The following is a 27,403-nucleotide window of genomic DNA, read 5'->3' on the forward strand; positions in this document are numbered from 1 at the left end:
TCTTGACCTGTAAACAGTTTAACAAAAATTTCAAAGTCCAAGCTTTGGACATCAAAGTAAAAAAAGTGAGAGTTCTGCAAACAGGGTCCTAACAGTCATTTCCCCCCTTTTAAGGGAATAGAAGAGGGTGAAACCGAGTCACTTCGCCAGCCCAGGTGCCTGGGGCCAGGGAGGTTTCCTGTAAACATGGGAGACAGTGGCATCTACATTCTGGGTCTTGAATTCCCCCGTTTCTGCTCCCTTTGCTCATTCACCTACCCCACCCCACCGAGTAAATTCTAGCGAGGGGCAGTGTCAGGGAATCGAATGGCACCACTGACAATTTTTGCTCGCAGCAGGGGCAGGGGTGGGAGAATGACCCCTCCAGCCAGTATCGGCAGGAATGTCTGAATGGCGGCCTGAGCCCCTCCCCACGGGAGGAAGGGAAGCCTTGCTCTGTAAACGAGACATCTGCTGCGCCACCAAGGCCCCACAGCATCAGTCCTAGGTCATAAGGCAGTAAGTGGCAGGGACTCCACATAATAAACATCCACATCCACGAGGAGGGGCAGCACAGGTTGAGCCCCCGGAAGAGGTCAGGGAACCCCTGTCTCTAAGACCCACCCCCAACCCCGGAAGTTTGGCCCTTGGGACAATTGGAGGAAAAAGCAAAGATCAATCAATTCTGCACTTTGGCCCCCGACAATATTCGGGTCGACCTGGGGTTGGGTAGGCATCTTCCCCTCCTGTCTGGCCCCATCCTGGAGAGATGAGAAAAAAAAGGCATATGATGTTCCAGGGACCCAAATGGAGCCAAAATCTGTACCTCTCTCCCTCCGTCACCCTCCCCCCTCCCCCGCACCACCCAGCCTCAGACCCCTGGGAGACAGAAATGCTGAAAAATAACATAAACATATCTCTCTGGTTACAAAGGTACAAAACGTATAAAAATCCTCCCTTCAGTTTCCCTGCCCCACACCCATCACACGCATGCTCACAGACGCGCAAGGACCCTCAGCACTGACGCCAACGGGAGAGCTAGAGGGGTGGGGGCTGCCTTGGCATCAGCCCCTGACTCCTGAAGTCTCTCTCTTAGCCCCATCCTTCATTGCTCTTGGCTCTTCCTCGTCTGCGCCATTGGCCCCTCAGGAATGACGCTCACTTCTGGGAACTCTGCAGAGTTGAATGTAGAGATCAAAGGTCCTTGCTGAGAGAACCCTGAGTCAGGTGCTTCTGGAACCCCTCCCAGGACCCAGCCTGGTCCACACACCCCCTCGCCACTTCCATTAGCCTTGCCTCCACCTCAGGGTGCCCCCTGAGGGGACCATCCCGGGTTCTCAGCACCTCTGGCCCATTCTGATCCCCAGACTCATCAGCAAGGCCCCTGGATTGCCTAGGTCTTTTCTCTAAGCACTTAGCAAGCACCTACCATGTAGGGACACCATGTTAAGCATTTAACAGACATTGTCTCATAAATCTTCACATTGCAAAGAGTCAGTACTACAGACCTATTTTACAGATGAGGGAGCTGAGGCACAGAAAAGTCGAGTAATCGGCCCAAGGTCACATTGCTTGTGCAGTAAGAGGCAGAACTCAAACTCAAATCTGCATGACTCCAGAGCCTGAACCCCTGCTCAGAAACCCTCCAGGCCACCCCCAACACAGCCCGACCCCAAGGTGAGGGTGCAGGGGAACCCAGGGGGTGGGTCAGCTTCCTATCATCCCCACCACCTAGCATCCCTCCAGGGTCCTGGGCATCAGGCCCCAAAATCCCCCTGCCCCTCCATCCTTTGTTTTCTCCCAACTCGTGGTCCTGCCCAGGTTCTGTTGGCACCCTGTTCCATCCCTAGGGTCCCCTTCCTCACAAAGACTTCTCTCAACTCTACAGACTCCCATAGAGCCTGACCCAGCTGTTCCTCCTTCAAACTCAGCTCTCCTTTTGACTTCCAAGGCCTGGCAACTCCTGGTTCCCCTCTCCTCTTCCACCACTTCTGTGACTCCTTCATGGGTTTCCCTCCCCCAACCTCTTAAAACATGGATGTCCCCGGTTTCCCTGGGGTGCTCTTGAAGACCCACTCTCTCCTGAGCTCAGGCCCGTGTATCCAGCTGCTTCCCAGTAATGTCTTCTACTTCCTACCCCACAGATGCCCCATAAGCATCTGAGTTGCACCAGGTCCCAAACAATTCCTGTGCGCCCCACCCCACAGCACCCATAGGCAGAAGGAACTTAATATTGACTGAATAAATAAATGAATGAAGGATTTACTCTCTGACAAAGCTGAGCTCTTCAGGCACCTATATCCTGGCACTACCCCGGCCCCTCCTTTCCCCATACAACCCCTCACTCCCCAAGCAAAGCCTCTCAAGCCAAGACTCCGTTCCTTTCTGCCTCTTGCACTTACCAAGCTACTTCCCACTACTGGGCCTTGATTCCTAACCTCCCCCTCAAGCCCTATCTTCCAACTCTCCTCCTCAGTGCAGGACCAGGGTCTGCTCCCATACGTATGATCAACAAGTCCCTGCTGATCATGCCCCGAATCCCTGCCAGATTTCTGCCCTCAGCCTCTGGCCCCCTGGCTGTGCTGAGCCTGGGTTAGCCCTCCCCAGTCTGCCAACCTCCACCCTATTCTTGGACTTAGGGCAGCTACACAGTGGAATTTAGGGCAGGGTACACGGGTGATTGCCCTAAGCTGGTAAGGGCGGGAGCAGGTGGCTGCACCCTGCTTACTCTGAGTCTGGAGAGAGCTCTGAGATGCTGTGGGATGTGGCAGAACGTGGTGTGGAGGGTCCAAGCGCAGAGGCTGTGGCAGAAGGCGTGGCAGTGGTGTGGGGGCCCGAGGGCGTGCTTGAGGACTGCACAGAGGAGGAGAGGGCTGAGGAGTTGAAGGAGGCGAGGATGGAAGAGAGGATGTCCAGCTGCTCTGTGGAGGGGCCGTGGCTGGGACCAGTGGCTGGGTCTTCCCTGGCTCTGAGCAGCTGTGGAGGTGGCCCGAGGCCTTCCCGGGAGGGGTGCCGGCTAGGTGCCTGGTCCAGCCGCTCCTGTGAGTTCGATCTCCTGGACAGAGAGTCCAGGGGCCGGGATGGCAAGAGGGGGTCCCTTGAGAGTTGCCACTGGGGAGACAGGGGCAGAGGTGGGGGCTGTGGGTCAGGGTCCCGGGTGCCACGGGGTGGGGGCAGTGTGCTCAGCCACTCACGGGGCGCCCCTAAGTCCAGTGCATCCCGTAAGCCAAAGCGGCCAGCCATGGCACCAGGGTGGTCCCGGGGTGGCTGCCTCCGTGGAAGGGTGCTGCCCCGATTCCTAGGCTCCAGACGGCCTGGCGTGGTGTCCAGGCATTCCTGGGAACCCGGCCGGCTCAAGGGACGCAGAATGGGGGCAGGGGCCTCCTGCAGTCGCTCCCGGCTCAGCTGCCACCGGAGGAGCAGGTCCAGCTGTTCTCGGGATGAGTAGCGGCTGGCTGGCTGTGAAAGGCTGCCCGTGCCCCCACCAGCATAGATGCGACCGTAGGAGGCAGCTGGCACAGCATGGTGGCCCAAGGTGGCTGCACGGCACCAGGACAGCTCAGGGGCACCTCGAGCCTGTGGCACTAGTGGGTACTGCAGCCGGTTCTTCAGAATACCTGTGGGGACATTGTGTGTGCGTCTGTGTGTGGGGAGCAGGGAAGGCAGGAATTCCTTGAACCTAGGGAACCAGCAGCCCCTGGGATCCCTGGGACACAGGGTTGGGAACAGAAACTTCTTGGACCCCTGGGGGTTCCAGAGAGGCAGCAGGACAGGAGCTAGAATAGAGAGGCAGGAACCCCTCAGGTCAGGACAGGGGCATTCTCAGGGGTGCAGGGGTAGGGGCAAACCTCTCCTGCTGAGGTTAGAGCAGGGGCAGCCCCCAGGTCCCAGCAATGCACACTGGGCTCAGAGGGGCAGGAATGCTCTGGATCAGGGAAGGAGCAGTCCCTGGGGTCCTTGGGATGCAGGAGTGGAGGCAGAAACAACCCTTGGGGTCCCCGTAAAGCAGCACAGAAGGGCAGGAACCTTCCAGATCAGAGAAGGGGCTTTGGGGTCTGGGAGGAAGCAGCTCCCAGGGTCCCTGTGAAGCAGATTAGGGTCAAGGTGGGGGCGGGAATCTCCTGGGTGGGAGCAGGAGCTGTCCCTGGGGTCCCCATGGTACAGGACAGGTTGGGACGGGGCAGTCCCCACCCCACGGACCTGTGAAGCAGGGTAGGGGAGCAGGCGCCCCCCCACACCCCCCAGATCAAAGAAGGAGCAGCTCTCGGGTTCCCTGTGACGCACTCTGGGATCAGGAGGCAGAAATTCCCTGGGTCAGGGCATGGGTCCAGGATCATACCCTTCCTCTGGCGCTGGGTCCGACCCAGGGAGGTTTCATCCCCACTGGTCAGGGCCAGGTCTGGCTGGTTGTTGTTGGCTGCGTCCTTGCTGGCGTCCAGTCCCAGGCGTCTCTCGGAGCCCCAGGTCTGCAGGGCACAGGGGGCTGCCTCGCATTCCCCCAGAGCTGGCCAGTAGGACAGGAGGTCATTGCCATCCACATCTGGGGAACCAGAGAAAGTTACAGGAGCCTGTGTTGATCTCAGTGACCCATGGCCCCTGCACTCGAGGCTCAGGGATCCCTGACCCCAGTGACCCCTGAACCCTGGGCTGTTCTCACTGTGTAGAGGTAGAGACAGGAAAGCATCTCCTCAGAGATCAAAGGAACCAGCCAGGGAGGTGGTTACTGATAAGCCTCCCACCCTGCACTGGAGGGGAACAGACACTGGCTAAGGGGTCAGGAAGACCAGGCTGAACCCCAACTCTCAGGGCAGATGAGGGGCCGGAAGGATGCCATGTCACACAGTAACGCCCCTGACCATGTTACTCTCTTGTCCAGGCAGTTCCTGGAGCTCTAGCCAGCAGGGTGCTGCTGGGAGGCTGGATGGAAGACAGGAGTGGGAGTCCCAACAATGACCCCAGGATAGGAGCCCCAGAGGTTACTAAAGGGTCAGTCCCAGGGCATCTTCAGAGGTCATTAGAGGGTCCCCAGGTCACATCTAAGTGGACAATGGGGTGTCCCTTGGTACCTTTGGGGTGGGTGAGAAGCCTCTCGCTCTGGGCTGCCCGGCAGAGTGGATGCTGGAATCGCCCTCGTGTCCGGCCATTGTCCTCGCTTTCTGAAGACGGGATGGACAGACTCCTTTCCTCCTCCAAGGACAGGTCGCTGTCTGAGTCAGAGTCTGCACCTGGGGTTGGGAAGGTCAGAGGGAGGAGGGTCTAGCAATGGCTTGGGGAGGAGAAGCACTGGGGGGAGGAGGAGAAAGCTTGGGGTTGAAGGGTCTTGAGGGTGGGTACATACAGCAAGGGGCTTGGGGCTGGGGAGCTGGGAAGAGTTCATGGTGGGGCAGGAATAGAGGATCTGGGACTTAGAGGGTGGGCTGGGTTAGGAACGGATCTGGGTAGCCAAGGCTGGGAAGGGGTTGCCTCCTGGGGCCGTGACCTGGGGGCAGCTTGTCCTACCGCAGTCAGCTGCTACTCTCAGTATGGGGTAGAAAAATGGGGGATCAGGGAGTGATCCTGTTTCCCTCATCCTCAGCTCAGGTCCCCACCTCCGCCAGCATCTCGATGGAACATGGCCACATCCAGGTCAGTGGGGCCAGCATGGGCCTGGAGGCTGTGGTCAATGTGGTCAGCAGCTGAGCCATGTCGAGCCAGGACATTGTCCCTGGATATGCAGGAGACCCCATCAGAGAGGAGGGCCAGGGTGTCTGTGAGTGCACGGCCAGCTGCATGTGGAATGGCCCTGAGGGCATCCCTGGGATGGTGGCAGAAGGCATCTGGGCCCAGGCAGCAGGAAGGGTCCAGGCTCTGGCTCACGGAGCCAGATAGCACAGATTGGGTGGCACTACCATCCCTAGGACCTTGTGATGTCAACCCCTCATGAGGGGCAGTTTGAGCCCATGGCTGGCCAGAGGGTTCCAGCTCTGCCTCTTCAGAGGAGAAAATGACCAGGTCCTGGCCCAAGGGCTTGTTTCCCTTTGGAGTGGAAGTAACATAGACCTCACGATAAAGCAGGAGACAAGGGGCCAGCTTCATGGTGCTTCTCTATCCCACCCCCCCATCCGGAAGCTCTCTGACCCAATCCAAACTTGAGCATTTCACTGTCCTGCGTGTGTCTCCCTCAAACCCTGGGGGCCCAAGGCATAGCCTCTTAGACTCAAGTCCACCTGCTACAAACCACCCCCCTGCAGTCACTGCCTCAGCAAATGCTGCCTCTACACCAATCCCAGGCCCCCAGAGACCCGCCCTGTCCCCCTCAGCCCCATGGTCACCAACTCCCATAGGCCAGAGAGACAGCCCCAGAAAGCCCTTCTCACTGCCCCCTCCGCCCTGCCTGGCCCAGCGTCCCCCTCACGAGGAGGCCATCCACCCACCTGAGGTAGCCACGGCCCCGCTGGCTGTCCTGGTCCTGGGCCCGGCCCGAGTGGGCACTGCTCACTGAGGAGACAGTGGAGGCACCGAGAGTGATGCGGATGAGGCCGCTCTCCTCGAAGAGGGCCGTGTTGTTGTAGGCCCCAGGCCCCTGAGGGACGGGGATGGGACAGGAGCGTGAGTCAGCCCTGCAAAGGCCTCAAATTCTGGCATCTCAGGGCCCCCCAGCCTGCTCCCTAGCCCTGGCCACCTCTCACCATCCCAGGTGCTGGCCTCGCCTCCTCAGGCGCTGCCTTCCTGCCCAGACAGGCTGGTGTCCAGGCAGCCCGTGCATCTGCATTCAGGACACAGAAAAGCAGCAGCACCACCAGGCCCTATGGGTTGCCAAGGGGGAGTGTGGAGTCAACGAAAGGTCAGTGAAGGTCACTGAGAGATCAGAATGAGGTCAGAGAAGGTCAGGGTAGGGCCACCTTGAGGGTCAGTTAGGGGTCAGCATAAGTCATGGTGGGACTGCGAAGTCAATGATGGTTAGTGTGAGTTGGTGATGAGTCCAAGGGGGGCTCAAAGGGAGTCAGGAAAAGTCAGCAAGGGCAGTGAGACGTCAGTGTGACATGAGTGACCGGAGTCAGCAAATGTCAGAATGGATCAGCAAGGGGCAAGGAGCCCCATTGTTGGTGAAGGTCAATCCAGGGTCAGTGCCCAGCCTGGGGTCAGCACCCAGCCTGGCATTAGTCATCCACCTGGGGGTCAGACCCAGCCTGCTGAAGCCCCATCTGGGTCTGGGCTGAGGGAGGGGTGCCAGAGTTACCTGGAGGCCACTGAGTCCAGCATGGAGGTAGTGGAAAGCCAGGATGCTGTGGTTGACCGCCAGGAGGCCAAAGAGCCAGGAGGCACTGACCAGCAGAAGGAGCAGAAAGGAGCTTCGAAGGTGCCTGCTGCAGATACAGTGGGGGGACACGGGAGGACACACAGGGGTCAGGCAGGGGACATGCAAGGGACATAGGAGGAGATGCAGGGGACACGCAGGGGGCATGGAAGAAAGAGAATTCACACAGGAACATGGGGGGGACCTCGGGAAGACGCTAGGGGGAGATGGGAGGTCAGACAGAAAGAACCAGGAGAGCACTCAGGGAGCCATGAGGAGACATGGAGAAAACACACAGGAGTTTTGGGGTTATGAGAGAAAACATGGAAGATAAGTGGGTCTGCAAGGTGAGGCACCCAGGACATGGGAAACACTGGAGAGACCCAGGGCACAAGGAGAGACAACAGGGCAGAAGCACATTTGGGGGCCATAGAGTAAGGCGAGGGCAGGAGATGGACGACAGGCCGTGGGCATGACTTCATCCTCCGAGCTGGAATCTGGAGCCCAGCCGGCACCAGGGCTGCTCCAGGGACCCCAGACCCCACCCGGGAGGGGGCTGTCATCCTGAGAATCCCCAGTCAGCCGACTCACAGCACAGAGGTCTTCTTGGCCTCCCTCTGCCCAGCGGAACAGGAGGTGCGGGCCGCGAGGAGAGACAGGGTCCCATTCATCTGGACACACAGCCGGATGTGTGGGGCCGAGGCAGGGCAGAGAGAGACAGAGACAGTGAGAGACAAAGAGAGATAGTGAGAGGTAGAGATAGACAGGGACAGGGACAGAGAGAGACCAAGACACACGGAGAGATACAGCCGGTGAGAAACACACACACACACACACACACACACACACACACACACACACAGAGACAGAAATTAGAAACAGAGGGGCTTAGAGTCACAGAGTCAGTTAGGGAACTCTCAGGGGGGCTGACATGCTGAGAGATGGTGTCAAGGAGACAGACCCAGAAAGACAGGGGCATTCGAGTCCCTGACCCCATGCCACCCATTTCCAGGCCATTTGAATAGGGAGTGGTTGCTCAGTGACCAGAAACCAGAAACCGAGGCTGAGTCCAGGCCGCCTGCAGGGCCCCGAGGGAGGCACACAGGCAGCGCTGCATGTGGGCCACTCACCAAGATGACAAGGACCACAGGGCCAGCGAAGCTCCAGACAAGGGGCTCGTGGATTGAGATCCAGCAGAAGTCAGGGTTCCCGTAGCCCTCAGGGTCAAGGCCAACAGCGAGGCCTGGGGAAAGGGGGAGGGGAGGGCCAAGGGAGTGTGTTCCAGAGCTGCTGTTAACTCCCACGGCTGGGGGAAGATGGAGGTGAGGGTGGAGCAGACGCCTACCCCGAGCAGATGGCACAGGGGGTGGAGGTTGGGGGTCATGATCAGGACTGGGGGATAGGGTCAGGGGTCTGCCCCATGGGCTGGGTGGAGGTAGGGAGTCACAGCCTTGGGTGGGGCCCTCACCCAGCAGCACTGCAGGAACACCCCAGCCCAGGGCGTGGTAGAAGCGCATGGCGCCGCGGTCCACGTTGCGTGGCTCAGCCTGCATGCGGTAGAGGTGCAGCCCCTGCACAAGGAGCCACGCGAAGGTGCTGAGGAAGAAGTAGTGCAGGAGGATGGCGACTGCAGTGCACACCAGCTGGGGGTGGGGTGGAGGGCATCAGGACCTCTCCTGCCTGGCACCACCTCTGACCCCCACCACCCCAGGCACTTGCTTCCCACCCTTGACCCCTAAACCACAGCACCCCGCCCCTAACCCTGATCCCACCTTCAGCATCCCTGAGAGTTGGCCCTGAGCTTAGGCCCCAGGCCCTCCTGGGGCCAGGTGAGGTCATCAGGACACAGGGCCCCGGCCCTGACCCTGCACCTGGTTGTGCGTCTTGTGGATCCCCAGTAGGAACAGGAGCTCTGCCACCCCCAGGGCAGCTGCCACGTTGGCATGGATCCCACGCATGTTGGACTTGAGGCTGCGCAGGCTCAGCAGGACGGCCGCCGTCAGCAGCAGCGCTGCCACAGACACTGCCACCATCACGTGGGTGAACACGGCCAGTAGCTCCAGGTCACCCTCTAGCCGCTGTGGGGGCAGGGAGGGTCACTGGGGAGTCGGGCAGAGCCCTCCTGCCCCCTTGGATTCCTGCACCAGCGGAACTCTGAATGCAGCCTCACCTCGCGGGGGGAGGCATCCATGAGAACCCCGAAGGTGCCCGTCCGGCTGCAGCGACACCGTGCGTGGGACCCGTTCCTGTGTACCAGCTCACAGTCCCGCGCGGTCCACATGCCGTGCTGGTCCGCCCTGAGGCCACAGAGCAGTTAGACCTCCCAGCCCCTCTGGGAAGAAAGCCCCTGCCAGTGGGGATTTGTGAGAGATCGTGGAGGGGCTGAGGGGGCCTAAGGTGGGGGAACAGCATTCCTCTGGGGCCTGGCTGCACAGGGGCATTCATGGGAGCCCCGGGAATGGGCTGGGACTATCAGTTGGCCTCCCAGGAGCTAACAGGGGAACCAGGGATTTCTGGAGTAGTGGTCCTCACGGGCCAGGCGGGTCCCACTGCACACAGATGGCCTTGCTCCGGTTCGTAGTCTGTAGCAGGCGGAACTCAAGGCTGATCGGGGACTCGAGGAGACCACTTAGGAAGTTGTGCCCACGGAACACAGCCACGCTCACCACCGGGGAGTTCATGACAGGGTTCTGGGGGAGCCTGAGGAGACACACCACCTGGGCTTGGACACCGCTGACCTCTCCAAGCTCCTGTCCTGCCCTTACGCTACTTGTTACGTCTGACCCTGGGCTGCTTCTGACAACCCCTCCAGCTTTTGCTGGGCGATGCTGCTCCCAGACCAGGGGTCTAGGGGCTAGGGTCCTGCAGAAATGGTGGGTTTCCTCAGGCAGTAGAGGAGCTCCCAGACCCATCATCCAGACTGGAGTTTGTGCCTATTTGCCTCTCCCACCCACCCCTATCAAGTGGCCTATCTCATCTGTTTGGCTTGTCTCTTCCGGTACCTCTCCTGTATGTGACTGCCCCTGGCTGCGCCTCCACATCTGCCACTTTGTACAACTCCAGGGAACATGATTCGTAGGGGACCTGAACAAGGCCAGGAATGTCTCTGTATGTTTGTGCCCCTGCTCACCTGCCTACCAAAAGAGGAGATGCTGGGCTGGGTAGAAACTTGCAGGGAAGCTCAGGGGCGAGGGGTCTGGGGGTACCCCACTCTTGTGGTACCTGGCATCCTGGCGTTCAGCCTGGAACTGGGCAGGGAGCAGCCCCCCCAAAGTGCGGTAAACGAGGAGGATGACAATGGAGATCCCAGGCTCAGGCTCAGAGTCCAGGGGGGCTGGCGAGGGGACCACACTGGAGGCCGTGGAATTCTCCATGTTGATGTTGCTTGTGGGTGGAACTGCCAGGGGATGGGGAGGAGCCCCTGAGTGACTTCTGATGCTGAGCACCCACCAACCCATCTCTGAAACCAACCCAGCATCAAGTCTCTTTCCTGTAGGACCAGAACTGGGCAAGGGGGAGACCAGGAGCTCCATGAGGGGGCACAAGCTTCCCAGGGCTTAGCCTTGAATAGTCAAGCCTTGGAATAGTCATCTGTGTTAACAGAAGAAGATGTGGGAAAGGGAGGTCTGTGGCGAGGGCAGGGTAGAGGGTTGATGTGGGCAAGTCTCATATAGGGGGACTGATGTGGGGGGAGGTATGGGAACAGAAGGGTTGTCAGGAAGACAATGTGGTGTCTGACTTGAGGGGACCAGAGGGCTAGGGCCTGGCCTAGGGGTCACCCCAGGGCTCTCACCTTCAGGTGGGGATGGCCGTGGAGACTGGGAAGGCAACAGCACATGGGTGTGAGGGTCCCAGGCATCCTGACCCCGGAAGAGGTTGCTGTGGTAGCGGGGGTAGCAATGGGATCCCCGGGCTGGACTGGGGTGCTCCATGCGGTCGATGCTGAGCACTGCCAAGGGCGGAAGAGGGATGAGGGCCATGGAGGACCCTCCTCCCTGTGCTGATGGTCACAGTCTCCCCACCGCCATCTTGCACCCAAGTCCCACAACCCACAGGCTCCTTGCCATCGTCATTGAAGGTGGCAGCACAGCCTCCTGCCCACCCTGCCCATCAGGCACTAATGGCATCCACAACGTCCAGCCCCTTGGCCCTTCAGGTCCCTGCCCTCCCCACCCCACCTGCCACGCACTGATATTGGGTGTCACCAGTCCCACAGGATTCAGGTAGGTGAGCTCCATATTTCTTGCGAGTGTGGCCGCGTACTCCTCCAGATGCCGAACCAGCCCTGCACTGCCTGGGGAGCCCCCAGGGGCCCGCTGACCCAGTGCCGCCCACAAGTCCCTGGTCTCTGGAGCAAGCAGTGCAGAGCCCGCCCATAACAGATTCTGGGAGGAGAGAAATAGAGTTGGGCTCAGTCAGGTGGTGAGGGCGTGTGAGGGGACAGGGCAGGGCTGAGGGGTCTGGACTGAGAGGCACCAGCAGGCAAGGGCACAGCGTTAGTGAATGGAAGAGGAGAAACCCCGCGCCTTTGCTCCCCCAGAGGTCAGCAGGGAGATAAACTGGGGATCAGATTTGGGAGAGGGGAAGGGCCAGGAGGTGCTGGGGCCAGGGGATGGGGCTAGGTGGCCAGGGCTGGGGAAACGGGGGGTCAGAGGGCCTGGAGCAGAGCAGGCAGCCACACCTCGTTGAAGCGGGCGTCCTGCGTGGCTGTCAGCCCAAAGCCCTGCTGATGGCTCTCGAAGGCCAGCAGGTGGGCCAGCAGGCGGGCAGTGACTCGGACATCTTGGCTAAAGTAGTGATCAGTATGGCTGGTCACTTCCCGCAGCCGCTGAGCCAGCTTCTTGGCTTCCACGGTATCCAGGACTGTCTTATTGAGCTCTAGGCCATCCAACTACCAAAACAAAGATGATGGTGGTCTCTCAGGCCCTTCTTGAAAGCTTCTCAGGGGAAAGGTTTGACTGGATTAAAGGGCAATCACAAACAGCCCAGGAAGTAGGCTGGGGGCAGGAGAAGTCTGGGATGCAGGGCAAGATCTAGGCGGAGTCTCACCAGCAGGCTGAGTTCTCGGAAGGCAGGGGATGTGCAGTTGAAGAGGTCAGGCTCCAACCAGCCCTGGTCCTCGTCACACAGCCTCGTGGCAGCACCTGGGGCAGGCAACCCTGGTCAGGCCTGGGGTCAGGACACCTTTGCTGAGAAATTGGCACCCTCCCCTATGCCAAGGGGAGCTGGGCAGAGGCCAGAGCTGTAGGCATTTGTGGCTGGACCCTTGGATGTAGCAGTCCCAGCCCCTAGTCCAGGCAGGCCCCAGCTCCTTGTCAGTCAATTCCCCAGGGGCCTGTGGACTATCTTGAACCACCAGTCATATGAAGGAGAGCACACGGGCAGGCCACAGGCACGCCCCTCCACACACACTCACATGTGGCTCAGGGCCAAGCACACAGGCACACTGATACTCATACTGCACACACACAGACGCACGGACCAGGACAAGCGCACAGATAAACAATCCTCTTTCACAAAAACACACACACAACAACATAGATGAAGTCTCCCATGAGTATTCTGCAACCAAAGTGAGGTGGGGGTAGGGAGGAGGGTTGGCACACACAAGTTTTAACTGCCCCAGTGATGACTTTCCACAATCCCTCTCCTTGTCTGTGGGATTGGGATGGAGAACTGAATAAGAAGAATTGACCTGGGCCCCAAGGGAGCTCAAGGTCACCAGCAAAAGGAAACCTGACTTAAACACAAAACCCTCCCCACAAGAGAGACAGATGCGTGCAGACGCACACATAGACACACATGAGCATGCGTACACAGACAATTCTCTGACCGGCCATGTCAGAGACCTCAAGCAGCAGGGAAGGTTCTGCAGGGAACTCAAGCAATGCGGAGGGACCCTCAGTGGTGTTGTGGCCTCAGGAAATAGGGAGAGGTATGTAGGGACCTCAGGAACTGGGAAGGGATCTGCAAGGATCTCAAGCAGCAAAGAGGCAACTGCAGGGTCCTAAGGCAGTGAGGAGGCATCTGTGAGAACCTCAGATACCAGAGAAGGGCCTCTGGGGACCTCAGACAACAGGAAGTGGCCTCCAGGGACTTCGGGCAGTTGGGAGTAGCTTTTAGAAACCTTGGACAGCAGGGTGGGATTTGCAGGGACCTCAGGCAGCAGTTAAAGACCTAGAGATCTCAGGCAGTGGGGAGGGGTCTGCAAAAGCTCTGGCAGTGGGAGGGGGCAGCGCACCTGTGCAAACACGTACCCCTTACCTGTACCCCGCAATCCTGCCCAGAAGCCAAGAGAAACAGATGGAGGCTCAGTGAGGGAACGGGGAGGGACCCAGAGCTCCTAAGAGGTCAGAGAGGGCAAGGGACCCACATGGACCCCCACCCCACTCCTGTTCCCTGGCCACCCAGATCAGGAGAAGGGGTGGCTCCAGCAGTCAGAGCACAGGCCCACCCCCACCCTCTGCCTCCCATATACTCACCCAGAGCCCCCCTGGGACAGGGTACCGTGGCCAAGATGCCAAACTTGGTCTGGGGCCACCAAACACCAGCTCTCAGGGACTTGGGGCAGGCATCATAGAGCACTGGGGAGAGAAGAGGTGCTGGGCCAGGTGGCCAGGCTGCCGAATCCGCAGCCCTCTATTACCCAGCCCACCCCGCTGCCCACCATTCCCCCGCTGGCCTCACAGGAGCTGGCCTGCTAGGAGGTAAGGCCAGCCTAGATTCTGTGACAAGTAAGCAAAGTATTGGCATCAAATGTAGGGTTTCCTGGGCGTAAGTGTTCTCCTTCAGAAGAAGCCTCCCCGCGTCCCTACCCAAGGAGCCAAGCACACCACTGATACTCGGTGGCGGTATGCCAGAGCCAGCCCTCTACATGTGGAACTGGGGGGGAACCTGCTCACCCTGGCAGCCACTGGCTGTCACTTCTGCAAAGGGACTGTCACAGCTGTTGCACTGGCGACCAAGGGCTCCTGGGCGACAGGGGCACTGCCCACTGTGGGGTGCACATGAGCGCGAGGTGGAGCCCACAGGGTAGCAATCACATGGAAGGCATGAGTCGCTGCCCCGCGGTCGGTAGTGGAACTCCTGTTTGAGGATGGGTCAGGAGCCTAAGGTCAGAGGTCAGCTCTTAAGGTAGGGGATCTCAGGTTTTGGTTTGGGGAAAGAGTGAAGTCAAGGGAAAGGGTCAAAGAACAGTACTCACAGACTAGAAGGAAGACTTGGGCCTCAAATGAAAGGCAAGGGGAGGGTCAGGGTTCAAGGATGAGAGCTGGTACTTAGGTCTCAGGACAGGGGTAAGAGGCCAGGGCCCAACTTGGGTGGCAGAGATCAGCAAGCTGGATAAGAATCACAGATCATGTCCGGAGAAGGGTTAAAAGGTCAGGGGTCAGGATCCAGGCGTACCTTGCAGCGACACTGCCCATTCGTCTTGTTGCAGTTGGGGTCAAAGCCCTTGTGAACATCACAGTTGCAGGGGCCACAGGTTGGGCTCCCCCACCAGCCCCGGGGGCACTGTTGGTCCATCCTGGGGGTGGACAACCAGTGAGATGCCTCAGTGACATCTCAGTGACTCCTGAATCAGGTCTCCCCATCGTCTTCAACCCCAGCCCTCACCTGTGCTCACAGTGGTCCCCAAAATAGCCACCTGCACAGTCACAGATATAACCATGGGGGGCTCCTGGGAGGTGCCGGCATGACCCCTGGTTCTGACAGGGGTTCAAGAGGCAGGCGTCCACGCAGCCTGGACCATAATAACCTGCAGGGTGGGTTGTGTTGGGAAGATCAGGACACTGGCCAGAGCTTGGAGAGCAGAAACTTCTTCTCAGTCCTGCCTCCTGTAAGCTCCCCAGGCCCCCAAGTCCTCACCATGGACCTCTGGTTCCTGCCCAGACCATCCTTCCCCAAACTCTCTCAAGGCCCCACCTGGCTGGCAGGTACAGGAGAAGGTCTGCCAGAGGTCTCGGCAGTCGGCATGCGCTGGGCAGGGTCCAGATGCACAGGCATTGGTCACAACACAGCCAGGCTCTGCATTCACTCGGTGGCTGGGGGGCAGCAGGGCTGGGGACCCCAAAGGTGTGGAGCCAATCCATACCCCCTGTGGACACAGCCAGCAAGGGGTGAGACGCACATCAAGGCACCTCAGCCCCAAGTATCATTGAGCTAGCCACCTGGTCTGATGACCCCTGACACCTGATCTGATGACCCCAGACCTCCCCCCACCACCAAAAAAAGCATCCCAGACCCTAATCCTGACATCTCCAATTCAATCCCTGCAAGGGACCCCTAGTGACCTTGATAATCTAACCTAGACTCTGACCTCTGACACCACAGAAAGTCCTCAGACACCATGCAGGCTCCAGGTCACCCTGCCTCATGCCAATATCCCCTTGAGTACAGATTTTCAGGTCCCAAAAAGCTTCTGAGCTCTAATCTCTGACTCTAATGCCCCCATAGCATGTGCCCATGCTGACCCCTACCTGGATACAGCCAACCAGACCCTGAGGAACCTCCTCCGCACTGCTGGGGGGCAGTCCTCCCACATGGAGTCGCTTTACCTTCAAGCCCTGCAGCTCACTCCCCATGGCCATGGTGTCCTAGGGGAGGGGGAGGTCAGCACTGGAGGCGGGGAGGCCTGTCAGACCCCTCCCCCATCCCAGGGTCAATCTGGGCCTTGTCCTAGCCCTGCACAAACATGCTCTGTCCCCCTGTACCAGGGAAATGATCTGGGTATGAGATGTTCCCAAGCATGGAGGACCTGCTGGGCATGGGATGGGGTGGCAAGGCAGTTTTGGTCCAGAGCTGGGCTCAGACAGGTTCTCCCCTCCTGGACCTAGAATGACCTTGAAATTCCATGATCCTGATCTGGGGAGCAGAGACCAGAAGGGGCTTCCAGAAATTGGGCAAAGTGATAGTGGCAGAGGTACCCCAAAACCAGCTCAGAAATCTGGGTGACCTCCCTGATACGAGGGGGGCCTGATAGTGTATCACCTTGGTTGGCAGGGTAGGCTCAGAACAGGGATATGAGGAGGGGGCCTGAGGGAAGAACATCAGAGTGGGTGCAGTAGAGGGAGCTGAGAGGAGCTGGGCTAGAGGTGGGGTCAAATGAGGTGAGTCTGGATGGGAGCCTGAGAATGAGTCAGAAGTCAGACCTGGAAGAGACTAAAGTCCAGTGAGACCATGAGGACATGGTGACCTCGCCGGCCACCTGGCTCCTCCTGCAACTCCAGCTGCAGATCATGCCACTGGCCATCACTGACAGTCACCTGGTCCAGCAGGAGGTGGGAGGTATGGCCCAAACCCCTGGTCACTGTCACAGACAGCAAACCCCGATTCAGCTGTGGGTAGAGAGGGAAAGTCATGGGGTCAGAGCGCCAAGCTGGGTTGGGACTATAAGTGTCAGGAGGTGAGATGAAGTGGCTCAGAGGTCAGGAGTATCAGTGGTCAAAACAATGGAGTCGAGGCCATACCCAGGACAGGAGAGCACTGTGCCAGGAGACACCACACAGCTAATAGTGTGGTAAGGGGACAGAGGTCAGGACAAGAAGTTGTGAGTTGGTGCAGCTGGCACAAGAGGGAGCTGTGCTGGTGCCCTGCACTTGCAGAAGATATCATGGTGGGGAAGAAGATCAAGGAACAGGACCAGGGTCCAGAGCAAGGCCAGGTGAGGTCAGTATACCTGGCAGAAAAAGTAGGCTGTCTCATAGGCCTAAACCCACAGGAGTGCTGTTGGGTGGTCAGAGAGCTGAGGGCCCAGGGAGGGGTCAAGAAGGTAGGCACACCTGACAGAGAAGTGTGCTATGTGGCCCAGCCTGCACTTGCATCAGGACCCCCTGTGTCGCCCGCGTCCGAAATGCCAGCCCCAGGTACCATGGCACAGACACAGTCATGTCACTTCCAAAGTCCCAGCTCAGGGTGCCGTTGCCACGGAAATGGTGGGGATGGGCCATGGCTGAGGGGATAAGAGAAGCAGTGTCACAGGCCCCACCTGAGGAACATACCTTACACTGCAGGCCCCCCCTGCCCATGCTGCCTACTCACTGAGCCGACAGTCTTTGCCACCGAAGCCCACGGGGCAGTCACAGCTGAAGCCATCCCAGCGCTCTGAGCAGAAGCCACTGTTCTTGCAGGGGCCCGAGTCACAGAAGTGCAGCTTGGCCTGGCAGCCTGGGGGAGAAAGACACATGGGCAATGTGAGACCATGGGGGTGGGGTGGGGCCAGGCATGAATGTTGGACATGCTGTAGGGATTCAGAGGGAGCAAGAGGGGCCATGATCTCAACCCCATGTTCTCTCAGGGTTGGTAGGAGTTGGGCCCTAAAGGCTGAGCTGTGACATGATATTTGCCATCAAATGAGACCATGGTGAGATGAGATCTGAGGTCATGCCATGCAGCCTTCCAACCCCCTCTCCATTGTGAGGGCAGAGTCATGGGTGGGGCTGGTGGGAGTGACAGGCCTACCTGCCATGGTGCCATTGTTTGCGACGAAGGCCGCCATGTCCATTTGGCGGCCATCGATGTACAGGTCCCGCATGCAGCCGACAAAGTCCTTGTGGGACACGGGGAAGTTCTCGGGGAGATTGGGGACACCCCCCAGGAGCAGGGGACCTGTCAGGTCCAGGGACCTGGGGGTCAGGGGTCCAGGTCACTGGTGGGATTGGGGCTGGGGTGGGGTTGCTCCTGGGAGCCATAGGAAGTGGGAGATGGGACTCAGAGGGTAGGGTGATTGGGTGGGGTGAGTTCAAGCCGGGGAAGGGGGTTGGGGGCCTTACTTCATTCAATTTGAGGGCTGTAAGGGGGTCTCATGAAAGAAAGATGTTCTGGGGAAAGGGAGGGGAGCTGAGGTGGAGGATTAGGATGAAGGAGTAGGGCATTTGGGTGTTTGGGTAGGGATGGAAAAGCAGCGAGTCTGGGGATTGGGTATGGGATTTAGCAGTTGGTGGAGTGATGGGGCATTAGAGAGACCAGGGTGGGGAGTGGAAACTTTGGGGGGACTTGGGTGTCTGGGGACAGTGTAGGGGAGTGGGGAGTTTGGGATAGAATACAGGGTGGAGGTTAAGATGAGGTAGACTTTGAGGGTATCAGAAAGGAGATGGAAGTCTGGTGGTTTAGGGGAAAAGAAGGGAAGTTTGTCAGGCTAAGGTGAGGAGCAGGGTATATGAAGGGTTGGAGGGGGCTTTGGCAGGCAGAGGGCATGGGGACCAGGGGTTGGGGGCCTCACTTCTTGGAGCTCGTCTGCACGCCCGCAGCTGCGCATGAGTAGTTGCCAATCTCAGCCCCAAACTGCAGGGCCACAGCCACATCACAGTCATCCACACTCAGCACAGCCACCTTGTCCTTGGAGGGGCCCTGGGCACCACCTAGGGCATCTGTCCGGGGCTAGGGACCCAGGCACAGGAATCAACAAGGCCCCCAGGGTGACCACTGAGGGGCAGAACTTGGCATCCCAGTTCCTCCCCAAACTCCCATGCCAGTGACAGTGCCTACCTTGTTGTAGTATCTCAGATGCACTGTGTGCCATTGTCCATCTCTCAGGCCCCCTGGAACTGTGGGGCTGACCACTGTGTTGGACTCACCTGTGGGAGGTATGTGTATGGAGGGTTTTCCGGAGCTTCTGAGTCAGATCATCCCCAGTCATGTAGGCACAGCCAATCCCAGGGTCAACCTGGATGTGGCCAGATTACTTCCCTCACTGTTCACCACCCTGACTGGACCAGAGTGCCTTTGGAGAGATAAAAGCAGCACACACTTCTTGGAGAGATGCCCTTTTCCACAGGGAATGGCTCAGGCCTCACTGTTGTTTGGCACAGAGGTGTGCTCAGCTGTGCAATGAGGCAAATCCGCAGGAATATAGGGCTTTCACCCCTCCTCCCAACCACACCACATACACATGCACCCACTGATCCACCCCCCCCACACACACACACGTCCCGTGGGGGCACCCACCCGTGGAATATGTGAGCCGCACTTGCCCAGCCACAAGCTCCAGGGCCAGGAAGTCGTGCTTCTCATTCAGGCGTCCATTGTAGAAAAGCAACCCGCTAGGCTGCACTGTTGCAAACCTGGGTGGGAAGGGCGGGACATGTCAGGAGCTGTGCACTAATTCACACCCACCATCCCTGCGACGGGAAGATTCGCGGGGTGTCCGCCCCAGCTGGGGTGAGTGGAAACGAAAATGGAGCTCGGGATCGGTGGGTGACGCCAGAGCAGTGCAGTGACATCAGAGACGATGACGCACTGAGACATCGGAGCGGGGCGTCAGGAAGGGGAAGTCAAGAATCGGAGTCAGGGTCTTTCAGGTAGGAACCGTGGGGAGACGCATTAGGGCGTCAGGACCCAGACGTGCAGAGACGCGGGGCGGGCACCTACGAGAGGGACAGCGTAAGGTGGAAGCGCTGCCGCAGGCCGCGGAACATGACGAAGGAACTGGGCGGGAAGGAGCGCGCGACCACCTCGCAGCGGAGACCCTCGAAGGCGCCGCCCGCCGGGCACTGGCAGCGGAAGCCGCCGTCAGGAGCGTCGGTGCAGGTGCCCCCGTTGCGGCAGACGCCCGGCACGCAGCGTCCGGCCTCCGTGTCCAGCTCGCAGTCTTCGCCTGGGGACCAAGCCGTGTCAGAGGCGGCCTCCACCACGCCCCACCCCTGCAAGAGCGGGGCCGCATCTCCCAAAGCTGCCTCCTCCAAGGACCCGGTGGACACGTCTCCATAGGTCGGGCCCCGCCCCACCCCCACGCCCACCCCGTAGTCTCGCCCTGTCCACGATCACGTACCCTGAACACAGCCACGCCTCCTTCATAGCATCAACCCTGCCCAAGGCCACTATTCCTTCGCGGGGCTCTAGGCGACCTCTGGACAGGCTCTAATTAACCGCGGCCCACAACAGCCCATGCTGGCTCCACGATGATGCACACTCCTTACCGGCTCCCCCGACCCCCGGGTTGACTTAGGCTCACCCAGCTCTGGCCCCGTCCCCAGCCCCGCGCCGTATGCTCGGCTCACCGGTGAAGCGCGGACGGCAGACGCAGGTGTAGCCGCCCTCGCGCCGTGCGCAGGCGCCGCCGTTCCGGCACGGGTTCGAGTAGCAGAGGTCGAGCTCTGTCTCACAGAAGTCGCCCGTGAAGCCCGGCGGGCAGCGGCAGCGCAGGCCGGCGATGGGCTGGATGGGTCGGAAGAGCGTGGAGGCCGAGGCCAGAAAGGGAGCGGACGAGTCAAAGCGCAGCACGGAGACGCACTTCATGTAGTTCTCACAGGGCTCCCGCAGGCACACGTTGTCGTCGAAAGGCAGCACGTCGAGTAGAGAGCGAGCAGCGAGTGCGGCGCGGCGCACGTACAGCTGCTCTTGCAGCTCCTCCGAGCTGAACCAGGGTCCTGCAGCACCCGCCCCGGCCCCGCGCGGTGCCAGCGCCGAGAAGCTCACGTTGAGCACAGTGCCCCCTACATCCGTGTCGTTTTGGATGTTGAAAATGAAGACGTCCTCCGCGGGCGTGGCGAGCACGGCGGCCACACCTTCGAGGAAGTGGCCCAGTAGCGGCGACAGGAAGCGTTCCTGCCACATGTTCTCGAGGCGCACGGTCAGACTGTTGGCCAGCAGCTCCTCCGTGATGATGATCACACGCAGCACGCACTGTGCCGTCACGCTGTGCAGGCCATCTGTGGACGGGGTAGTGGCAGCAGTCAGCCTAGGGTCAGTAGTGTTCCCTCCTTGGGACACAAGAGGGCTGGGGCTAGTGACCACCAGCTCCCCCAGCATCAAGGTGTCAACAAGCTGCTGCTTCTTCCACCCACATAAGGAGGAGTCTGGGTCAGGGAGCAAGAAACCCTCACAGCACCTATGCCTCAGGAAGTCGCTTCCCCAAACAGCACACAAGAGGGGCCCTCCCCAAATTATCATGTCAGTAGGCCACCCTCACTCAGAATACAGAGGAGCCAGGACCACTGGCCACCCATTCTCCTCTTCCAAGCAGAACAGAACCAACAAAACATTCCCTCCAGGAAACAAGGAGGGTTCCAGATCAGGGACCACCCACCCTTTACCTCTCATGGGTGAGTACACTACTCTCCCATGGCACTAGAGGGGGCCTTGGGCCAGTGACCACTCAACCCCCATCTCTCAGAACCCTGAGGTCAGGACACAGGACACAGGAGGGTCTTCCACCACTTACTCCCCACCCCAGCATTCATGAGTCAGTGAGCTGCCTGCCATCCCAGACTGGATCCTGTGATCTCAGTGGCCACCCCTAGGAATGCTTTATTCACCTTGTCCCCAGACCCTAGGGTTGCTGGATTAACTGAGGGACAAATGAAGGCTGTGCCTTCTCTGGCAATACCAGGAGTCCTTGCTCCAGACTTGGAGAATGAGCACCAGTAAAACCTGCCCCCCAACCTCTGTAGTCTGTAGTAGGCAGGACAGTAAGAGCTTCTCCTACCCTCACCGCCCCCCGCCCCCCACCCCGCCTCCCCATTAGGGAGAGGTTTGTGAAAGCATGGGGCAGTGGAGGCAGGAAGGAGGCAGATGGACCTCTGCTTATTTTCCTGATGCACAGAGCTTCAGTCAGCCCCTTGGACAGCACCCAGGCCAATGTGGGCCCACTCTCTTTCAGAAGCTGTCAGAGTAAGCCATGCTTCCTGACCACTAATCTATTGGCTTCCCCCTCCTGCACAGGTTGGGTTGGACTGTAAGGGTCAGACTAGACCCAAAATGACCCTTCATCTGAAAAGAGGTATGGCATGATTGACCCATGCTGGCTTTGTCTGAGACCTCCAAAGCATTACCCCAGGATTCCAGGCCTTTCAAGGGGTGGGGTGGGGTACAGCCTGTCCCCAGAATAGCAGATTTTTACAGTCTTTATGGAGTCTGCTAGATGCCCTGGAATCTTTATGGTTCTATGGAGACTCACAAGAACCTATGCAGAGTCCCTATTAGGTGGGATGCTGGGACACAGTGCTTGAGGGATTCTTTTGGAAATCCCTCTTTGATTTGGGGTGCCCCATGGAGCCACAGACTGAGGCTCTGACAGGATAGGGTCACTGGATCCCTTGCCTTCCCACTGCCCCTCACCTGTGACAGTGACCAACATGGAGGCCACTAGTGGGCGGTTGTTGTCCAACTTGTGGCTGAGTCGTAGCTCCCCACTGGTCTGGTTGACCACCAGCAGCTGCAGCTCATTGCCACGCTCAAAAGAGTAAAAGAGGTGATCGGAAACATCAGGATCATAAGCTGGAATGCGCCCAATGATGCCCAAGGGAAAGGTGTCTGAGCGGTTGGATACATAGTTGTTGAAGAGGATTTGGAAGTTGTTGAGCACAGGGCTGTTGTCATTCTGGTCTACCAGGCGGACATGAACAGTGGCCCGGCTGACCAGAGGGGCAGATGTGGCCTGCACAACAATCACATATTCCTGGCGAGTCTCGTAGTCTAGGTCAATGAGTGCCGTCAGCTCTCCGGAGAAGATATCCATTTGGAACAGCTCAGGGATGTTCCCCTCCACAATCTGGTACATGATATGGGCGTTGGGGCCTTCATCGGGGTCTACCGCGGTGATCTGGGCCACCACTGACCCCACAACACTATTCTCCTTCACCCGCACCTCAAACTCTTCAGCTGGGAAGATGGGTGCATTGTCATTCACATCCTGCACTGTCACCTGGATGCTGACCGGAGTCCGCAGTGGGGGTACACCACGGTCCACTGCATAGGCAGTGAGCTCATACACTGGCACTGCCTCCCGGTCCAGCCGCCGTACTGTGCGGACAATGCCAGATGTGGGCTCAATGGTAAAATCTCCATCCCCATCTTCCCCATTCTGAAAAGTGTACTGGACACGGCCATTGGCGTGAGCATCCCGGTCAGTGGCTGAGATCTGCAGGACGCTTGTGAAAGGTGGGGCACCCTCAGAGACCAGTCCCGGGTAGTGGGAGGCCACGAACTGTGGAGCATTGTCATTTACATCATTGACCATCACCTCCACATAAGTGGTGTCTGACTTCTGTGGGATGCCATTGTCCCGAGCTGTAATGGCCAGTGTGTAGGTCACCTGGTCCTCATAGTCCAGAGGGGCCTGTAGCGTAATGGCCCCTGATTCTGCATCAATTCGAAACTGGGGCAGATTGTCCTCCAGGAGATAGGTGATACGAGCATTCTCACCCACATCATCGTCAGAGGCACTGATGACCACCACAGTGCTACCCACTGGCCGATCCTCATTCACACTTACTGAGTAGTGGGCACTTTGAAAGACAGGTCGGTGAGTGTTGGCATCTGTGATGTTGATGTGCACATAGCAGTGATCGTGAAGTGCACGGTCTGATGCGGTTAGCACCAGTTTGAAGTAGCGTTCCTGCTTGTAGTCCAGTGGCAGAGCCAGTGTCACCAGACCCACACCCCCCTGGGTGCTGATGGCAAAGCGGTTCCGGGTGTTGCCACCTGTGATCTGGTAGCTGATGGCACTGTTTGCATCACGGTCTACAGCAGTCACACTGACCACACTGGTTCCCACAGTCGCATCCTCATTCAGCCGTAGGTGGTATTCCTTCATTGTGAACTCAGGCCGGTTGTCATTAACATCCAGCACAGTCACCGTGACACTGGCTGAGGCAGACAGTGGGGGTGAGCCATGGTCTCGGGCCTCCACACCAAAGAAATAATGCTCCACAGACTCTCGGTCCAGAGGGCCACTCACAGAGACCCATCCAGTGGCACTGTTTATCACAAAAGGTGTATCAGGTGCCACACCAGTTAGGGAGTACTCCAGTCGGGCATTCTCCCCGTGGTCGGCATCCACTGCCTGAATGTGGATGACAGAGTGGCCCAGGGGTGCGTTTTCCAGGACAGAAACCTGGAAGGGTGTGCTAACAAAGATAGGTGCATGGTCATTGATGTCTACCACCTGGATGCTGGCCAGACCCGTGTTGTTGGACAGGGGAGGCCGGCCTGCGTCCTGCGCCCGGATGCGCAAGGCATACTCTCGCTCTGCCTCGAAGTCCAGCGGCGCCACCACCTGGATCTCTCCCGTGAGGCTGTCGATGGCAAAGTGACCACGACTGTTGCCGCTGATAATGTTGTAGTGCACCAGTGCGTTGGCGTCCTTGTCCCGGTCGGTGGCGGTGACGCGCAGCACCACCGTGTGAGGACGCACATCCTCGCGCACCTGCGCCACATAGCGCTTCTCGCTGAACTGGGGCGCGTTGTCGTTCTCGTCCAGCACGGTTATGTGCACGCGCACGGTGGCCGAGCGCGGCCCGGGCTCCTGACCCTGGTCGCTGGCCTCCACCACCAGCTCGTAGCTGTCCATATGCTCGCGGTCCACCACACCGCTGGTGCTGATGAGGCCCGAGCGCGGGTCGATCTCGAAGGCAGCCGCGGCGGCGGCGCGCGCTGCGGGCGACCCCACGAAGCGGTAGCGAAGGTTAGCGTTGGGCGGCGCGTCGCCATCTGTGGCACGCAACTGCAGGATGGGGTAGCCCTCCTCCACATTCTCGCGAAGCGTTTCCCGGTACTGCGCCTGCTCAAACACTGGCGCGTGGTCGTTGCGGTCGGCCACTGTCACGGCCACCATGGTGGTGGCTGAGAGGCGCGGCGAGCCGTGGTCTTGTGCGGTTACGCGCAGATAGTGGCGCTCCATGCTCTCGCGGTCCAGCGCGGCAGCTGTGCGTATCAGGCCGCTTTGCGAGTCTATGCTGAACAGCTCCAGCGAGCGACTGTTCATGAGCGCCGCCAGCGAGTAGACTAGTCGACCGGCCTCGCCGGCGTCCGGGTCTTGAGCCACTACGCGTAGCACCGAGGTGCCCGCCACCTCATTTTCGGGCACCAACGCCTGGTAGTTGTACTGCGGAAACTGCGGGTGGCGGTTCGCGGCGCGACGGGGGCGGGACCGGCTTGCTGGGGGGATTCTCCAGGTTCCTGGCTCCGCCAGCACTCCCGGGGGGCGCGGTCCGGGGCGCTGCGGAAGGAAGCGGCGGCGGAGCAGACCGCGGGGGCGCATGCGCTCGGGCGCCGGATCAGGAGCTGTCCGAGACTTGCGCGGTGCTGAATACGGAGCGGGAGCTGTCCTCGATGTGCGCGGTGCTGAGTCTAACCCGGGACCTGACCCCACAACCCAAGGAGGACAGTCCGGACGAGGGGCTCTCCTCTTCGCCAGGGATGTCGCAGTTCTCTCGCCCTGACCCTGGTGCCCCGGCACCCATAATTTTCCGAAGCAGCGCGCGCTTCCCACCCTTTTGTGGGTACCTCTCCCAGCGTTTCCAGGGGAAGACGCCGGCCTGGGGCCACCAGGCCGAGCCAAAAGGTCCGAAGGGAGGGGCAAACTGTCCCTAGGGCCCAGGAATCCTGGGAACAGAGCCTCTGGCGACAGCCCACCTCTCTGCAAGGATCCTGTCCGCCCACATGAAGAGACTTCCGGGCGCCAGCATAATAGAGACCCTGGTCCCGGTCCTGTTTCTCGCCCGCGGCTGTTCAATGTTTGGGCCCCATGCTCAGATCGCAGCCTCGCGTCTGGCTGCTCAGGGGTGCCTCGGACACTGCGGGCGCTTTGCCTTCCCCCTCGGAGGCCCAAAAAGACCGGCTTCCTGACTCCCAGGCCAGGCTCCCCATTCTCTTGGACCCCGGGCGGTTCGGGACAAAGAACTAAGACTCCACCGCCGCTCCGGGTTCCCATAGCGGCAGCTGCCCCTGGGCCTCTGCTGTCCCCCAGCTCCTCCCGGCTGAGGGGGAACAAAGAGAGGAGGAGGAGGAGCGGGAGGACTGGGGTCGGCGGCCCCCCGAGACCCCGCCACGGCGGCCGCCTCGCCATTACCCCCTGCCTCCCAGCACGGCCTCCGCCAACCCCCGTTCAGGCCAAGGCCCAGGCCTTGGGCCCGCCGGGCCCGCCCAGCCGCGCGGGCCCCCTCCCGGGCCCCTGCCTCTGCCCTGGCCCTCCGCCCCTCGGCCTGTCGCTCCGCACCGCCGCCACCCTCTGGGCACCATCTACTCCGCGGCCAGAGCCCCTTTGGCGTACGGCCCCAGCTCCTGCCGCCCCCACCACAGCATCCCTGCAGCTGCCGCCGCCTCCCGCCGCTCCAACATGGCTCCCGGTCGCCCCGATGGTTCGCTCCACCTCCGCCCGGACACCCCAAACCCGGTGGTACAACCCGTCGCGCATGGCAGCTCTGCAGACCGAAGCTGTTGCGGCCATCTTTATTGAGGGTAGAGGTGCTGCCCACGGTGCTGAATAGAGTTCGGAGGTTCGCCGCCTCTGGATCCGCCCTCCCGGTTCGCCGCCACCCCCCTCACCCGCCTCCCTCACCCTCTGGCGCTGTACCCTCGTCGTATCCCAGCCTTCCTTCTGCTTGCGGGTCTCCTGTCCCCACTTCCTAAAAACTAGTCCAGAACCTTGCCCTGGATTTTGGTCTGAAAATTTGTTGTCCAGTACATGCCGAGAAAGCGTTCTCATGACCCTGGGCAGGTGAACCATGTGGAATCCTAGGGACGGCGGGGACGATGGACGGGGATCTGGGGTGGTAGCAGCCCGAACAATAGCTTTAACTGCTGGAACAGCGAATTTTAACTCATTAAACATATCGAGATCATCTGCTTGTCTGGAGCGCCCATGCGGAGCAGAGACGGAGGTGACAAGTCTGAGTCTGCGGGGACAGGGATCAGACTCTTCCATGCCCCGAGGGCCCTCAGCGGATTCCCGGGCTGGAAGCTACTTCATTGGAGGCTACACCCCTCACCAGGCCACAGGTCCTAAGCCTCTGGGACGCCACGTGGCGCCCGGCGTGGTCGCACGGCTGCGAGCCCAGCTCTCCCAGATCTCCGCCTCTCGCCCGACACGACCACGTCGCTTAACCCCTTGAGGGAACCCACGGAGTCCCAGTCCTCCTCCCGTGGTTCAGTCCAGCTCTCCCCGTGCGGTGCAGCTACTGGCACACTCCAGTCTTGGCTGACCAATCGGCAGTGCTGGCAGAGCGACTTTGCAGAAGATGAGCGGGGAGGGAGGAGGAGGGCAGAGCGTTCCAATCAGAGAGTCATTGTTTCTATTGGCACAATGGGAGGCCCCGCCCCCCACGGCGGACTCATTGTTTAGGGACAGGGGACTCCGAGAGTTTCAGGCTAACCGGGACATATAACCCAGGAGGCACTCTGCGGGCTGGTCCGTAGAGGGCGGCAACGAAA

The 27,403-nt window shown here is 59.7% G+C and overlaps 1 protein-coding gene across 4 annotated transcripts; it reads right to left on the reverse strand.

The window, feature by feature from the left end:
- Positions 1–862: 862 nt before the first annotated feature.
- CELSR3 (cadherin EGF LAG seven-pass G-type receptor 3) lies at positions 863–26,039 on the reverse strand. Of its 4 annotated transcripts, none has more exons than XM_037850370.1 (36): positions 22,310–26,039; positions 20,251–20,901; positions 19,622–19,847; positions 19,199–19,314; positions 18,740–18,828; positions 18,474–18,631; positions 17,714–17,877; positions 17,294–17,419; positions 17,035–17,204; positions 16,405–16,590; positions 15,733–15,849; positions 15,179–15,350; positions 14,870–15,011; positions 14,660–14,780; positions 14,158–14,341; positions 13,738–13,839; positions 13,520–13,534; positions 12,305–12,399; positions 11,937–12,146; positions 11,445–11,640; positions 11,049–11,204; positions 10,478–10,652; positions 9,788–9,955; positions 9,426–9,552; positions 9,127–9,333; positions 8,724–8,826; positions 8,386–8,498; positions 7,847–7,926; positions 7,199–7,325; positions 6,648–6,764; positions 6,393–6,541; positions 5,568–5,683; positions 5,046–5,204; positions 4,319–4,519; positions 2,708–3,596; positions 863–1,152 (listed from the first exon to the last, which is right to left on the reverse strand). In XM_037850370.1, exons 1-36 carry the CDS (start codon positions 26,037–26,039, stop codon positions 1,125–1,127), a joined length of 9,885 nt encoding a protein of 3,294 aa, XP_037706298.1. In that variant the 3' UTR covers positions 863–1,124. The 4 variants fall into 4 exon arrangements, with proteins under 4 accessions (XP_037706298.1, XP_037706294.1, XP_037706289.1 ...); XM_037850366.1 differs by having other exon boundaries at positions 7,199–7,322; positions 8,724–8,898; XM_037850361.1 differs by having other exon boundaries at positions 8,724–8,898.
- Positions 26,040–27,403: the final 1,364 nt, after the last annotated feature.

This window comes from Choloepus didactylus, chromosome 1, assembly GCF_015220235.1.
Source record: "Choloepus didactylus isolate mChoDid1 chromosome 1, mChoDid1.pri, whole genome shotgun sequence".
Classification (NCBI taxonomy): Eukaryota; Metazoa; Chordata; class Mammalia; order Pilosa; family Megalonychidae; genus Choloepus; species Choloepus didactylus.